Source organism: Schistocerca gregaria, chromosome 1 (assembly GCF_023897955.1).
Source record: "Schistocerca gregaria isolate iqSchGreg1 chromosome 1, iqSchGreg1.2, whole genome shotgun sequence".
Classification (NCBI taxonomy): domain Eukaryota; kingdom Metazoa; phylum Arthropoda; class Insecta; order Orthoptera; family Acrididae; genus Schistocerca; species Schistocerca gregaria.
Genome location: NC_064920.1, coordinates 968,754,717 through 968,769,528, shown reverse-complemented (window position 1 = coordinate 968,769,528; position 14,812 = coordinate 968,754,717). Strand labels below are relative to the sequence as shown.

General features: G+C 41.7%; 1 protein-coding gene across 4 annotated transcripts in view; it reads right to left on the bottom strand.

Annotated features, from left to right (window-relative positions):
* LOC126276587 (protein transport protein Sec23A) overlaps nucleotides 1-13,090 on the bottom strand; it is a 102,987-nt gene extending 89,897 nt beyond the window's left edge. The window contains exons 1-4 of one of the 4 annotated variants that reach the window (XM_049977290.1): nucleotides 12,772-13,090; nucleotides 10,906-11,066; nucleotides 7,952-8,082; nucleotides 1,886-1,972 (exon numbers count right to left, since the gene is read on the bottom strand). In XM_049977290.1, coding sequence (XP_049833247.1) covers nucleotides 1,886-1,972; nucleotides 7,952-8,082; nucleotides 10,906-11,053 — 366 coding nt within the window. In that variant the 5' untranslated portion in view covers nucleotides 11,054-11,066; nucleotides 12,772-13,090. The remainder of the gene's footprint in view (nucleotides 1-1,885; nucleotides 1,973-7,951; nucleotides 8,083-10,905; nucleotides 11,067-12,771) is intronic. The other 3 variants (XM_049977288.1, XM_049977287.1, XM_049977289.1) reach the window with 3 other exon arrangements.
* Between the last annotated feature and the right edge of the window lie 1,722 nt (nucleotides 13,091-14,812).

The following is a 14,812-nucleotide window of genomic DNA, read 5'->3' as shown; positions in this document are numbered from 1 at the left end:
GGTGTACAAAAATGGAAGAAAACACCAAGATGCGGACTGTCTCTCAAGAAACCCTGTGCAAGAGCATAAAGACTTTGATGAAGATAGTAACTGTCTCACTGTACTCCAGCATCTCTCTGCTGAGCAGAAGAAGGATGCCAAGATATCTCAAATTATGCTTGCCTTAAATTGGTCAGAGGATGTGAAAGGACAATTTAAGCTAGTTAATGGATTACTTTGCAAGAAAAACTTTCATCTGTTTGGAAGCATGTGGCTACCAGCGATTGCTAAACACATGCGCTTAGATGTTTTACAGAAATTCCAAGACACACCTGAGGCCAGACATTTATGATTTCTTAAGACATACGATAGGATCTGCAAGAGATTTTTCTGGCCAGTTTTATTTAGGCGTGTCCATCACTGTGTGTCGCACTGCCGAGAGTATCAGAGGAGAAAGGCAGTTCCTCAGAAACCACCTGGCCGACTCATACCAACTCCACCAGCTGAAACGCCTTTCCAGTGTATTGGGATTGACCTCCTAGGAATTTCCGACGTCTGCTAGTGGCAACAGATGGATTATTGTTTGCACTTATTATCTGACACGCTGTGCCATTACAAAAGCTGTGAAAACAGCCGAAGCATCCGAGGTAGCCAAATGTATCGTGAAAGACATTGTACTGAAACACTGTGCCCCAAGGTTGTTAATTACGGACCGAGAAAAAGTTTTTCAATTGAATCTTGCGAGAGAGATAAACAGTCGGTGCAACATTACTCATCACATGACGACTGCCTACCATTCACAAACTAACAGGCTTACTGAACACCTTAATAAGACCTTGGCCGACATGCTATCAATGTTCGTCAATGTTGAGCCATGCAACTGGGATTAGGTGCTACCTTTTGTGATGTTTGCATACAACACTGCCAAATAAGACACCACAGAATTTACATCATTTTTCCTGGTGCATGCACATGAGACGACTAAGACAATGGACACTGTGTTTCCGTTACATCCTGATGACGTGGACGACGACTACATCGGCCAGGTGTTAACCAGAGCTGAGGAAGCTCAGCAGTTAGCTCAACTCCGCACACTGCAGGCTCAAGAAAATGATCGCTGAAGGTATGATGCAAGCCACCACCCTGCTGTCTACCAGCCTGGTGACTTCGTCTGGATCTTCACTCCTGTTTGGAAGTTTGGTCTCTCTGAGAAGCTCCCCAAGCACTACTTTGGACCTTGTAAGGTTGTGAGACAGTTGTCTGATGTTACTTATGAAATTGAAGATTTCAACCCTGACACAGGATGACAAAAGATCAGAGATATGGTCCATATCCTTCAAATGAAGCCCTATAAGCATCCTGCAACCCAGGGTAAATTTGAAGCTCCAGCGACAGGCAACAAACGGAACGGTTCTAAGAATATCACCGCCAGGGTGAGAATCAGTCACCGGGAGTGAGAGTATGCAGGACCGATGACTCGTTCCCAGAATAAGAGGACGTAACACTGAGACGTTGTTCTCTTAAGTAGGGAGCAATGTCACAGAAGAAGCTGAATAGCACTGTGGTGTAGAGGTTCTGATACCAAACTGTTGCATGGGTGGTCGTGAGTTAAAACTCATCTGCACTTTACAAGTTTAATTTCTATATTCAGTTCAAGTACGTTCTAGAAGTATCCACAAATGTCAAGACTCATTGTACTGGATGTTCTGTAGCTGTATATATACTATACGTGCTCTGGCCAGAGGCAGTTCGCTCCACACTCTTGTATGTGCAAGTGATGAATAAACTTTCATTAAGTGAAGTTACTGTCCGTAATTCATCTACTTACATCTTTGTCTACAAGACACACTTGGCTGTTATACAATAACCTCAAGATCACAACGAAACATTTTAAATAAATACTTACCGTGATAGTGTATTCTATAGTTGAAAACATTGGAATAAGTTCAGCAGGCTGCTGCTGCTCTGATATTCCAGAATATTGTGGTGGAAACTGAAACAAATTGTCGTAACTGTTAATGGAATTAAAATGGCTAACATTCAGTGGCTCTGAATTTGAGCATAATGATGAAACACTATAAATCAACAATTTCATAAAAATCAGAGTTGAAATATTTCTTCTTTTAATTTATTTAAAGTTTCTGTAATCTTAAACTACATCTTGCTTATTGGAATTTAACTCCTGAGCTTTCAAACATGTCAATAAAATATTTACACACACACACACACACACACACACACACACACATATATATATTAAAAACAAAGATTCCAAGACTTACCAAGCAGGAAAGCGCCGGCAGACAGGCACATGAACAAAACACACAAACACACACACAGAATTACGAGCTTTCGCAACTGGCAGTTGCTTCGTCAGGAAAGAGGGAGGGAGAGGGAAAAATGAAAGGATGTGGGTTTTAAGGGAGAGGGTAAGGAGTCATTCCAATCCCGGGAGCGGAAAGACTTCCCTTAGGGGAAAAAAGGACAGGTGTACACTCGCACACACACACACACATATCCATCCGCACATACACAGACACAAGCAGACATTCCAAATAGGTCTGCTTGTGTCTGTGTATGTGCGGATGGATATGTGTGTGTGTGTGTGTGTGCGAGTGTACACCTGTCCTTTTTTTCCCCTAAGGGAAGTCTTTCCGCTCCCGGGATTGGAATGACTCCTTACCCTCTCCCTTAAAACCCACATCCTTTCATTTTTCCCTCTCCCTCCCTCTTTCCTGACGAAGCAACTGCCAGTTGCGAAAGCTCGTAATTCTGTGTGTGTGTTTGTGTGTTTTGTTCATGTGCCTGTCTGCCGGCGCTTTCCCGCTTGGTAAGTCTTGGAATCTTTGTTTTTAATATATTTTTCCCATGTGGAAGTTTCTTTCTGTTTTATATATATATATATATATATATATATATATATATATATATATATATATATATATATATATATATACTTCATTCCTTTTAACATAGTTCTTCAACTGTTTCCACTGTACAGGTGGAATTAGAAGACACACGTGATAAGTCGAACAGTAAAACAAGTTCTATCTATAATGTATGATGATTTGTCATAACAATACATGCAGTGCAATAGTTTTTTATAATGAATTCTCAGTAGCCAGATTAAATATTTTTATACTTCAGTCTCCAGCAGGTGTAATTTAACACAACAGTCTGCTGAAGTACGAATCATTTAGGAATAAAGGAGCTGACTCACTCTGTCATCAACAGGTACTCAAACAGAAGGTACAGAGCTTTGCTAGCTTTTAGAATGCACTTGCTTTCTCAAGGGATGTAGCATAAATGTTGACTGCCAGCTATTTTCTGGCCCACAGTGAGTGCACTGGGATGAGGTGCAGGTGGAGGTGAGGTGGGTTGAGGGACAAAGAGGCTGCTGGATGCAGGGAGGAGGTTAGGGGGAAGCTTCTAGCAGTTCAATTAGGTCAGGAAGGTTACAGGAGCAAAGGATGTGCTGCAAGGATAGCTCCCATCTGTGCAGCTCAGAAAGCTGGTGGTGGTGGGGAGGATCCAGATCCTGAAATGAAATCTCCATGTGATCTGCTGCATGTTGTGGCACTGGGTGGTCTACCTTGCTTTTGGCAACAGTTTGACAGTGGCCATTAATTTGGACTGACAGTTTGTTTGTTATCATACCAATGTAAAACGCTGTGGAGTGCTTGCAGCAGAGTTGGTATATAACATGGATGTTTTCGCAGGTGGTCCAGCCTCTGATGGGGTAGAACAAGCCAGTGATGGGACATGAATAGATGGTGCTGGGTTAGTGGATTGGGCAGGTCTTGCATCTGGGTTTTCCGCAGGTGTACGATCCCTGTGGCAGGGGATTAGGGGTGGGAGTGGCATAGGGATGGACTAGGATGTTGTGAAGGTTGAGTGGGTGGTGGAACACCCCTCTGGGAGGGGTTGGAAGTATCCTGGGAAGGAAGTCCCTCATTTCAAGGCATGATGATAGATAATCAAAGCTCTGATGAAGGACATGATTCAGCCATTCCAGCCTGGGATGGTATCAGGTGATAAGGGGGGCTTTTCTTTGTGGTTGGTTCTCGGGATGGGTATGATGATCAGGTGTCTTTGAGCACATGGCACAAGAGGTCTATTTGTGAATTAGGTCTGGAGGGTATTTCCTGTATGCAAAGGCATTTGTGATGCCAGCAGCATACTGGGTAAGGGAGTTATCACTGCAAATGTGTCTATTGCAGGTGACCAGGCTGTATGTGAGGGATTTTTTGGTATGAAAGGGATGGCAGTTGTCAAAGTGCAGCCCCCTCTACGTGTGTGTGTGTGTGTGTGTGTGTGTGTGTGTGTGTGTGTGTGTGTGTGTGTGTGTGTGTGTGTGTGTGTGTGTGTGTGTGCGTGCGTGCGTGTGTGTGTGTGTGTATGTGTGTTACCTACGAGCTTGAAAAAGGAAGTGCATTCCAAAAGCTAGCAAAGCTCTGTAACTTCTGTATGTGTACCTCCTATCAATAACACAGCACTTCTGCCTTTCAGTGTGTTGTCTCCTTATAATTCATAATTCTCAACCAGTCTGTTGAAGTACTAGCATTTTCATTTTTCTTTTTAATCTAGATATAGAATTAGATGAATAACCTTGTTGGTTTCAGACTGTCCAGCATCAAGTCAAAATCAATTATGGAAAATGTACATAAAGACTACTACATCTTCATCATCATCATTTAAGACTGATTATGCCTTTCAGCGTTCAGTCTGGAGCATAGCCCCCTTATTAAATTCCTCCATGATCCCCTATTCAGTGCTAACATTGGTGCCTCTCCGGATGTTAAACCTATTACTTCAAAATCATTCTTAACCAAATCCAGGTACCTTCTCCTTGGTCTGCCCCGACTCCTCCTACCCTCTACTGCTGAACCCATGAGTCTCTTGGGTAACCTTGCTTCTCCCATGCATGTAACATGACCCCACCATCTAAGCCTGTTCGCCCTGACTGCTACATCTATAGAGTTCATTCCCAGTTTTTCTTTGATTTCCTCATTGTGGACACCCTCCTGCCATTGTTCCCATATACTAGTACCTGCAATCATCCTAGCTACTTTCATATCCGTAACCTCAACCTTGTTGATAAGGTACCCTGAATCCACCCAGCTTTCACTCCCATACAACAAAGTTGGTCGAAAGATTGAACGGTGCACAGATAACTTAGTCTTGGTACTGACTTCCTTCTTGCAGAAGAGAGTAGATCGTAGCTGAGCACTCACTGGATTAGCTTTGCTACACCTCACTTCCAGTTCTTTCACTATTTTGCCATCCTGTGAGAATATGCATCCTAAGTACTTGAAACCGTCCACCTGTTCTAACTTTGTTCCTCCTATTTGGCACTCAATCCGTTTACATTTCTTTCCCACTGACATTACTTTCGTTTTGGAGATGCTAATCTTCATACCATAGTCCTTACATTTCTGATCTAGCTCTGAAATATTACTTTGCAAACTTTCAATCGAATCTGCCATCACAACTAAGTCATCTGCATATGCAAGACTGCTTATTGTGTGTTCACATATCTTAATCTCACCCAGCCAGTCTATTGTTTTCAACATATGATCCATAAATAATATGAACAACAGTGGAGACAGGGTGCAGCCTTGTCTTACCCCTAAAACTACTCTGAACCATGAACTCAATTTACTGTCAACTCTAACTGCTGCCTGAATATCCGTGTAAAGACCTTTAATTGCTTGCAAAAGTTTGCCTCCTATTCCATAATCTCGTAGAACAGACAATAACTTCCTCCTAGGGACCTGATCATATGCCTTTTCTAGATCTATAAAGCATAGATACAATTCCCTGTTCCACTCATAACACGTCTCCATTATTTGCCGTAAGCTAAAGATCTGGTCCTGACAACCTCTAAGAGGCCTAAACCCACAATGATTTTCATCCAATTGGTCCTCAACTAAAACTCGCACTTTCCTTTCAACAATGCCTGGGAAGATTTTACCCACAAAGCTGATTAAAGAGATACCTCTGTAGTTGTTACAATCTTTTCTGTTTCCATGTTTAAAGATTGGTGTGATTACTGCTTCTGTCCAGTCTGACGGAACCTGTCCCGACTCCCATGCCATTTCAATTATCCTGTACAGCCGTTTAAGACCTGACATTCCACTGTATTTGATGAGTTCCGACCCAATTTCATCCACCCCAGTTGCTTTAATTCACTGCAATCTATTGACCATTTTCTCCACTTCCTCAAATGTGATCCTATTTCCATCATCATTCCTATCCCATTCTACCTCGAAATCTGAAACATTACTGATCGTATTTTCACCTACATTGAGCAACTCTTCAAAATATTCCCTCCATCTGCCCAAGGCATCCACAGGATTCACCAGCAGTTTTCCTGACCTGCCCAAAATACTTGACATTTCCTTCTTACCTCCCTTTCGAAGACTGCTAATTACACTCCAGAATGGTTTTCCAGCAGCTTGACCCATAGTCTCCAACCTGTTTCCAAAGTCTTCCCAAAATTTCTTGTTGGATGCTGCAATTATCTGTTTGGCTTTGTTTCTTTCTTCAACATAACTTTCTCTGTCTACCTGAGTTCTAGTATGTAGCCATTTTTGATACGCCTTCTTTTTCCTTTTACAGGCTGCCTTGACTGTGTCTTTCCACCAAGCTGTTTGCTTCGTCCTACTTTTACACACTACTGTTCCAAGACATTCTTTAGCCACTTATAGTACTGTGTCCCTGTACCTTGTCCATTCCTTTTCCAATGACTGTAATTGACTACATTCAACCAACCGGTACCTTTCTGAGATTGCTGTTATGTACTTGTGCCTGACTACCTTATCCTGAAGTTTCTCCACTCTTATCCTCCTACATATGGACCTGACCTCCTGCTCTTTCGGCCTCACAATCTCAATTTCACTGCAGATTAAATAATGATCAGTGTCATCAAAGAATCCCCTGAATACACGTGTGTCCCTCACAGCCTTCCTGAATTCCTGATCTGTTATTATATAGTCAATGACAGATCTGGTTCCCCTGCTTTCCCAAATATACCGGTGAATCTTGATCAGATTCTCTTGGGCTTTCAGCTGTGCCTAGTGGTTTAAAATCCACAAGCTTTTGACCGAGTGATCCTCAGGTGTTATCAAGTGGTGACCTCATGTGACTGCTGCTGCTGTCAGTAACGTCACTGGTACAACAAGGTCTCCACAAAAACAAATTTTAACATAACTGAAGACACTAATCCTGGTCCATGATGGGGTCAAGTATGACCCTCACACAACACCAGAGAGGAGTGGTGACCATTACCTCAGTTCTGCTTTTGGAGCACAGAAGGCAGCACATGTTGCCCTATTCCACTCTACTTCTCCCTTCTCCTAACACAGCCCCAGTTCTCATTTGCTTATGCTCATAGCCAACTGCAATGTTATACTATCTGCACTCTATCCTGGGACACTGTGGACATGGAGATGGCACTGATAGTGAAGAAAATAAGTCCTGCTCCTCTCAAAGGAACCATCTGAGTATTTGCCTCCAATAACTTATGGAAAACATGGTTAAGCTAAATCCAGATGGCAAGACAGGCATTTGAAACTGCTCCTCCACCATGATGTTTCCATGGCATAATCTCTGCAGCACCTTGGTCAGAAGCAGGTACAAGAAGACTAGGTTACAAAAATAACAGAACGATGACCCCTAATTCTGTGTATGATGCACACAAGTGTCACATTCGGAAGGAACAAGTGAAACCTAACGCTGTGAACATTCAGCATACCCTGATATTCTGACAATTTACTCTCATCTACAAAGTTTAGCTAATAGTCAATTACATACACAGCCATTATTACAACTGCAGAAGAAGTATATACACTAAATTCTTCTCAAGTATTGAAATTTTTGATTGTTAGCTTTTGCAACTGGTTTCAAAGTTTAAATACAAATAATCTGTATATTTTGCACAAAACACATGAAAGACTGAGTAGCAACTTACCGGATTTCGCTGAAAACAGAAGTTACAGACCCACAGTTTTGCTCGATAATCAACTTGACACAGAGGATTCAAAATTGCCCTGCATGTATTCCTTGTACATAAAACAGGATCATACTGAATTGGCGGAAGATCTATTAACACAGAAAACACATGCAAAATAAATGTCAGGGCAGTTCTAAATGAAAGGTACATTACTGTTTCTATAAAAATACAAGCACAGCAATGATAAATAATTAAGTGAGTGAAGACAACCATTTCTAGGGACTTCAATGCATGAGCAGCCAATAGCCACGAACAAGAAATTGAACACTAGCATGACTTATTCTCTCTTGCACACACACACAGAGAGAGAGAGAGAGAGAGAGAGAGAGAGAGAGAGAGAGAGAGAGAGAGAGAGAGAGAGGACTGGGTCGTCAGAGCAGTGCTGGAATAATAATGTGAGTGTGTGAGATGGGGGGGGGGGGGGGGTTGGGTTGGGGTATAAAGGGACCAAACTGCAGGGTCATCAGCCCCTCAAAATTAGTCTGGGAAAGTAATAGGGTGTGAAAGTAGTAGGGAACCACACCGAAAGAGAAAACAAAGGAAGCAAAAAAGAAGGGGAAAACATACACCACAAGGAAAAGTAGATGAAGGTATTAAAATCGTAGAGCAGATGGTCTGGGCTGGCTGATCACAAGAATAAAAAATGATGGGTCAGCCACTCTGCAACACACTAATATGTCCAGCCTAAAAATACAAGACGAGATGAACACATGTAGCGAAAAGACAAACAAAATGCAAAGAAAGGGTGATAGAGAGATAAAATGGAGGGAGGGTGGAGAACTTGGAGATAAGGACAGATGCCCACCCTTAGATTGCATGACAAAAACCCCTCACGAATAAAATGTAAAACTAAATCTGCTGTTGAGACATTGCCACCCAACACCGTAGGTACGGCACTGGGGAGGTTAAAAGTCTGTCTCAGAGCAGTTAAAATTGGGCAGTCCAACAAGATGTGAACGACAGTCAGATGAACGCCACAGTGACGGAGGTGGTGACCAAATTTTATCCATGTACGGCCGATGTGAAGCTGGCAAAGGACAATAGATTCCCTGCGAGTAGCTCACATGGCTGATCATCACACATTCATTGTCTCCTTGATAACACAGAGTTTATTTGGTGTACTGAGGGTGCGCCATTTGGTATCAAGGATCATGAAAACTTTCCGGCAGAAGATCAATCGCAAATCTGTCTCCGGCAGGCCAATCTCAAGAACTGGTTTACAAGCAGCCTGTAAAAGACAAGTTCATTGCTCGGTATCCCGACATGTCCTGGGGCTTGTAGTCTGCTTAAGGAGTCACTACAGATGACAAAGGACTCACTGGTGCAGGAGCAGATATACTCAAGAGCAGCATAAATGGAAACTAACTCTGCAGTGAAAACACTGCCGCCATTTTGCAAGGAGTGCTGTACAGTTGGCCAACTTGAGCCTAAGTGAAGCCACAAGACTGTCAACCGTTGGCTCATCCGTGTAGACTATTTCTGAGCCCCTGAACTTGCTGAGAAGAGAGAGGAATTGCTGGCAAAGGACCTCAGGGGGAGCTGAGCCTTTTGGGCTTTGTGATAGGTTCAGCCAAAGCTGTGGCTGAGGTATGGTTGCTGGAAGTGTACAGAAGTGGACTCGCAGGAAAGGTGGTAGAGGGGGAGTGTCGAATTCAGTAAGAAGTGACCACACATAGATGGCAAGGGGATTCCCAGTTCAGAGCCACCTTTGAGGCAGATGGATTGCCGTGTTGGGGAAAACGAGACGGTAATTTTAATGGCAAGGCCAACTGTGAATGTGGGCAGTATAACTGGCAAGCAGTGCCACCGTACCTGCAATGGAGGAACACCAGCTGCCCTGAGGAGACTGTTCACTGGGGTCATTCGAAAAGCTCCCATCATGAGCCTAACTCCACAGTGGTGAGTAGGGGTCCAGCAGACGGAGTGTGGAGGGCGATGCTGCACTGTACACTGGGCTCCCAGTCAATACAGAACTGTACGAGGGCTTTGTACAGCTACCTGAAAGACGTGAGTGAGACGCCACGACTGCACCATCCGTATAGCTCCCTGCAGCTGGCATTCAGCCACACCAATAGAAGAGGAGCAGAAGGAAATACAAAAATCATCAGCATATAGGAGGGGAGATACTGAGAATCCTACTGCTAATGCAAGGCCATTGAGAGCAAATAAAAAGAGTGGGACACTCGGGACAGAGCCCTGTGGCATATGGGGTGTACTGTGGGAAGCACTGTTGTGAACTCGGAAAATGTAGAGCAAGAAAAATCTCTTTATATAAACCGAGAGTCAGTCCCAGAGACCCCACTCATGCAGAACAGCGAGGGTATGATGTCACCATGTGGTATTGTAGGCCTTCGTTTGGTCAAAAAAGACAGCAATCTGGCGTTGTCGCTGGGTAAAGGCCAATCGAATGACAGATTCTGGTTGAGCAAATTGTCGGTAGAGTGGCCTTGGCAAAAATTGCCCTGGGAAAGAACTGAAGGCCCTGAGACTCAAGGAACCAACCTACGTGATGGCTCACCATAAGCTCAATTAGCTTGCACAGAACATTTGTAAGACTGATAGGATGATACCTGTCTCCATCTAATGGGTTCTTACCAAGCTTAAGCACTGGCACGATGATACCTTCCTGCCATTGTGACAGGAATTCACCATCGCTCCAGATGTGGCTGAAGACGGCAAGGAGGTGGTGCTGAGATTCCGCTGTGAGATGTTTAAGCATTTGGGAATGGATGTGGTCTGGGCCAGGGCAAGTGTCAGGTGGGGGAAAGGGAGTGGCACATTCTGATGAATTCAGTCTCAAAGACTGTGACATTGTTTAATTTAAGGTCTATTTATTATACCCTTGATATTTCATACTCATACTAAGTAATGATTTGGAGTGATCAAACTACTTCAGTTAAAAGGATATTTACCTGGTCTTTCTTTCAATGGTTGATACAAACATCCCAGTGGTACTACCAAACGAGTTGCCTCAAGCCGACTTGAAGGCCAAACATTCCATGTAAATCGCACACCGTCACGATCTTCATTTTGTTGAATGAACTCTTCATATGTGGTCATTTTGATACTCTAGCTAAAATAGAAGAAGATCTATTCAGAAACAAAATATCAAGACACACACGCCCACTAACAGAAAAGTATAGGGTCCACATAAAGCATCCACTGAGATTTGTCATCTGACATCCCCGGCATTTTTGAAAGCATCTGTTGTTTTTCTTTTGAAATATGTAGACAACAGTCATCCCAAACAAACAATGCCCTTGGATGTTTTATGTGAAAGAGTCATTTTGTTTACATGACATACAAAATGCTGTTCCAAATGTAATTTTAAAAGAGTCATAAACACCAAAGACAAAGCACTTACAGTTCTCAGTTTAACATTCACTATAAAGAACAACAAGCATTATTGGCACTTCTGCTATGCACAATAAAATGTGAACCACTCATCACACAATTTGTGTCAACATCCACTGCACTTAAGTGCCAAGTCATCAGTATAAAATACAGTTTCATTTATATTTACCAATTTCAAAAACTGTCCATTCTATATGAATTTAAATGACTGTTCTTTGCCGTTTTCCAAAATTAATGCAGGTGCTCATGGTACTGGAGTCACCAGTGGGTGTACTTTGTGTGTGCACAGATGAAGAGAATCTATGTTTGTGTCAATCAATACTGGATGATAGCAACCAACTGAATGAGACAGTGCAGCTGTTAATTATGGTGACCTATAGCAGAGAGGATGGAGTTCTGTTTTATTCAGCCATCCTGATATAGGTTTCCTACATGATTTTAAGCAAATGGCAGTGCAGTTCCATGTCAAGGCCACATACAACCACCTGTCTTACCGCTGCCATAAAGAATACTGACATACTCTGTGTGTACGTCTATGTGTATTTTTTGAACTATGTACTGTCACTGTATTATCATGACAAATCCATTATCTTTGTAAGATGAACCATGGGTGATTATATATAAAAATGCCACTAACAGGTAAAAATGTGATTTCCTGACTGGAATATTTTAAACCATAAAAAGAATTTACCAATCAAATGTAAGAAGTAACATTAATTCTTACATATGTAGTTCATGAACAAAATATTTACGCAAATCTTCAAGATTAAACCATGGTTGAGATTATTTGAGGCGTTCAACAGAATATTTGTGGCCTGAGATTTTTATCCCTCTAATAAGTTTACCAAGAGATGAAACCTAATAATGTGTAGTTTTTGATGAATGGGTTCTCAGTAAACACACTAGATCATACGTCACAATGTCCTAGGCACTGAAGGGCCAGAAATGACAATCACTTGAAATTCCCACGGATGTCATCATTTACTTATTGTGACAGCTCTGATGCTTTATACATGACATTGGCTATGGACCAGCACATGTAGACACAAAAGCTTTGCAGTGCTGACATTGTATGGTTAATCAAACCCAATAACTGAGCAGTGACAACTAACCTAGACCTCGTGTTACGTTGCACAACAGTCCGTCGTAACAACCAAGATTTCATAGGGGATACAAAACCACACTAGAGCTGCACAGTGTATCCGCAGTTAATTATAAATAACAACTGTATGCTGTTACGTAGAGAAACAGTGCACACAGATATTCTGTCATAGCTATGAGTTTGCTCTTGATTCTGGCTGAAAATGTGTTTAGACTGCAATTGTGTTCACGCACGATTTCTGGAAGGCACATTCTGACAGATGCCTTCTGAAATATTAGCCTGTAATATATGTTTACAAACAAAATCTTACAGTTTTACTCACTTTGGTATGAATGTACTGTACAAATACTTGAGTTTATTTGGCAACCAATCACTCTGCAACAAACACACGCCTCATGAAACACTACACATAAAACACGAAGCTTCCCACCACCATACACACTCCAACATTCACTATCCACGTCACTCGACAGATGGATGCAAAGATAGCAAAGAACGAGATACTACACTTTTGTTCAAAATGTCACCCTTTTATCTCGCACTAATTAGGGAACGAGATTTTTTATTGAATTAAAATTAAAGCTGACAGAACAGATGCTGCGTTACTCTCTTTCACAGCCAAAGGTGATATACAAAACAATGATGTACTTATCTTTATCAATAATCTTGCAATTAAGAAAAGAGCGGCACTGCAGTGAATCTATTTCCACGAATTTGGCAAAGGCTTTACGCTATTCACAAATATACTGTCAGAACCTTGGAGCATGAACTTGATAACACATACTGAAAGCTGCATCTCTTTCACAGTACCTTCATTTTTACGTTGAATATTAGAGTACTCTTACGTTATGTACATCAGCTGATATAATGATCTATTTTTTTAGGTGTGTCTCTCATTTCATTCTGAAGTTTTCGTTCACTTGACCGATTCAGTATGCAAAAGGCAGTGCATACGTTCTTGAGTATTGGGTCTGTACTCATGTCAAAAAATCAGGGATGGCTTAAAACCCAAGCGACCCACGCGGTCGCTTGGGGCGCCAATCTGATGGGTCGCCGCTAATGCAAAATCTGTTCGCAGGAAGCATCACAGCGAGTAGTGAAAAGAACCCGCTTCCACGCTCATTAGATTTAGATTTATTTTTAAAGGTCTTACCAAGAACGCAAGGAACAGAAATTAATTTATGAGGGTGGTAGGGAAATGAAGGTTGAGCCAAATGATATGTCCCTTGTGAGGAAAAACGTTTTCGAACAGATACTGAGAATGTCTACAAAAATTTGTAATGGAACCTATTAAATAATTTGCACTTCATGGACCCTCGCAAAATCAGTTCGGCAATAGATTATTTTCAACGGCAGTAGGAGTAACGGCACTCTATTGTAAAGGCCAGTCCACACTGGTCACGTTGAAACATTCCAAAAAGCATTTCAAATGGCGGCATATTTCAGCCATCAACGGACTGTCAGGTCACGTTATATCACGTCAAGGTATCTCAGGAAGGAAGTTCTGACTTATCGCTGTCTGTCGCCATCTGAAGTTAACCTGTTTTCGTCGTGCTCTGTGATGTTCCGATTTCGATTTTGTACTTTTATGTCTTTTTAATCTTTATTTTGCTTTATTTTGGTGGCAAATTGCAGTAGTTCCATGAGGACTTGGGTATTTTTTCTTGAATAATCTTCCACAAGTGAGATTAGATATCTGAAAGCGAAAAAAATGCTTATATTTTATAATAACGGAACAGAGCTGACACCTACACTGTATATAAATAAGAACATAAGTTGAAGGAATTTTCATCAAATACCTCTTTAACCGAAAAAGTGATCTCTAATTAAGAAGATTAATGCAGTCGTTTATGACTTTATTAGTTACATAAGAAAAATAAACGTCGTGGATAAGGTAAACAGTCTGACTGTATTCCATTATTTAAATTATTTATGGGCTTGTAAGTACAAAATTTCGCTACCAAACAAATGTCGATGACTGGATGTGTTGGCGACACTTCTCTCCACTTTACCATAGAAAACGAATCAAAAGCATACATATGAAGCTCACTTTTGCTATTAATAAATCATTGTTAGTTCTGCCACTATGTTCGAACTTTTGCATTACGGATGTTAACTCACAATCTCACTTACACTATTCAGTACTGGGCTAAACGAATTGACTTGCCACGAAGTGATACCAAGTGTGAATACACCCTAAAGTTGAAGTGAAATGATGTGTTGGTCCATTGTGATATTACGAAATAGAAACGCATTTTGCGACAATGCATTGATGTCAGCTGTTTGCGACAAATAACACTTTGTGCCAGACCAGGACTCGAACCCGGATTTTTCATTTATTGTAAGCAGGCACCTTAACCACT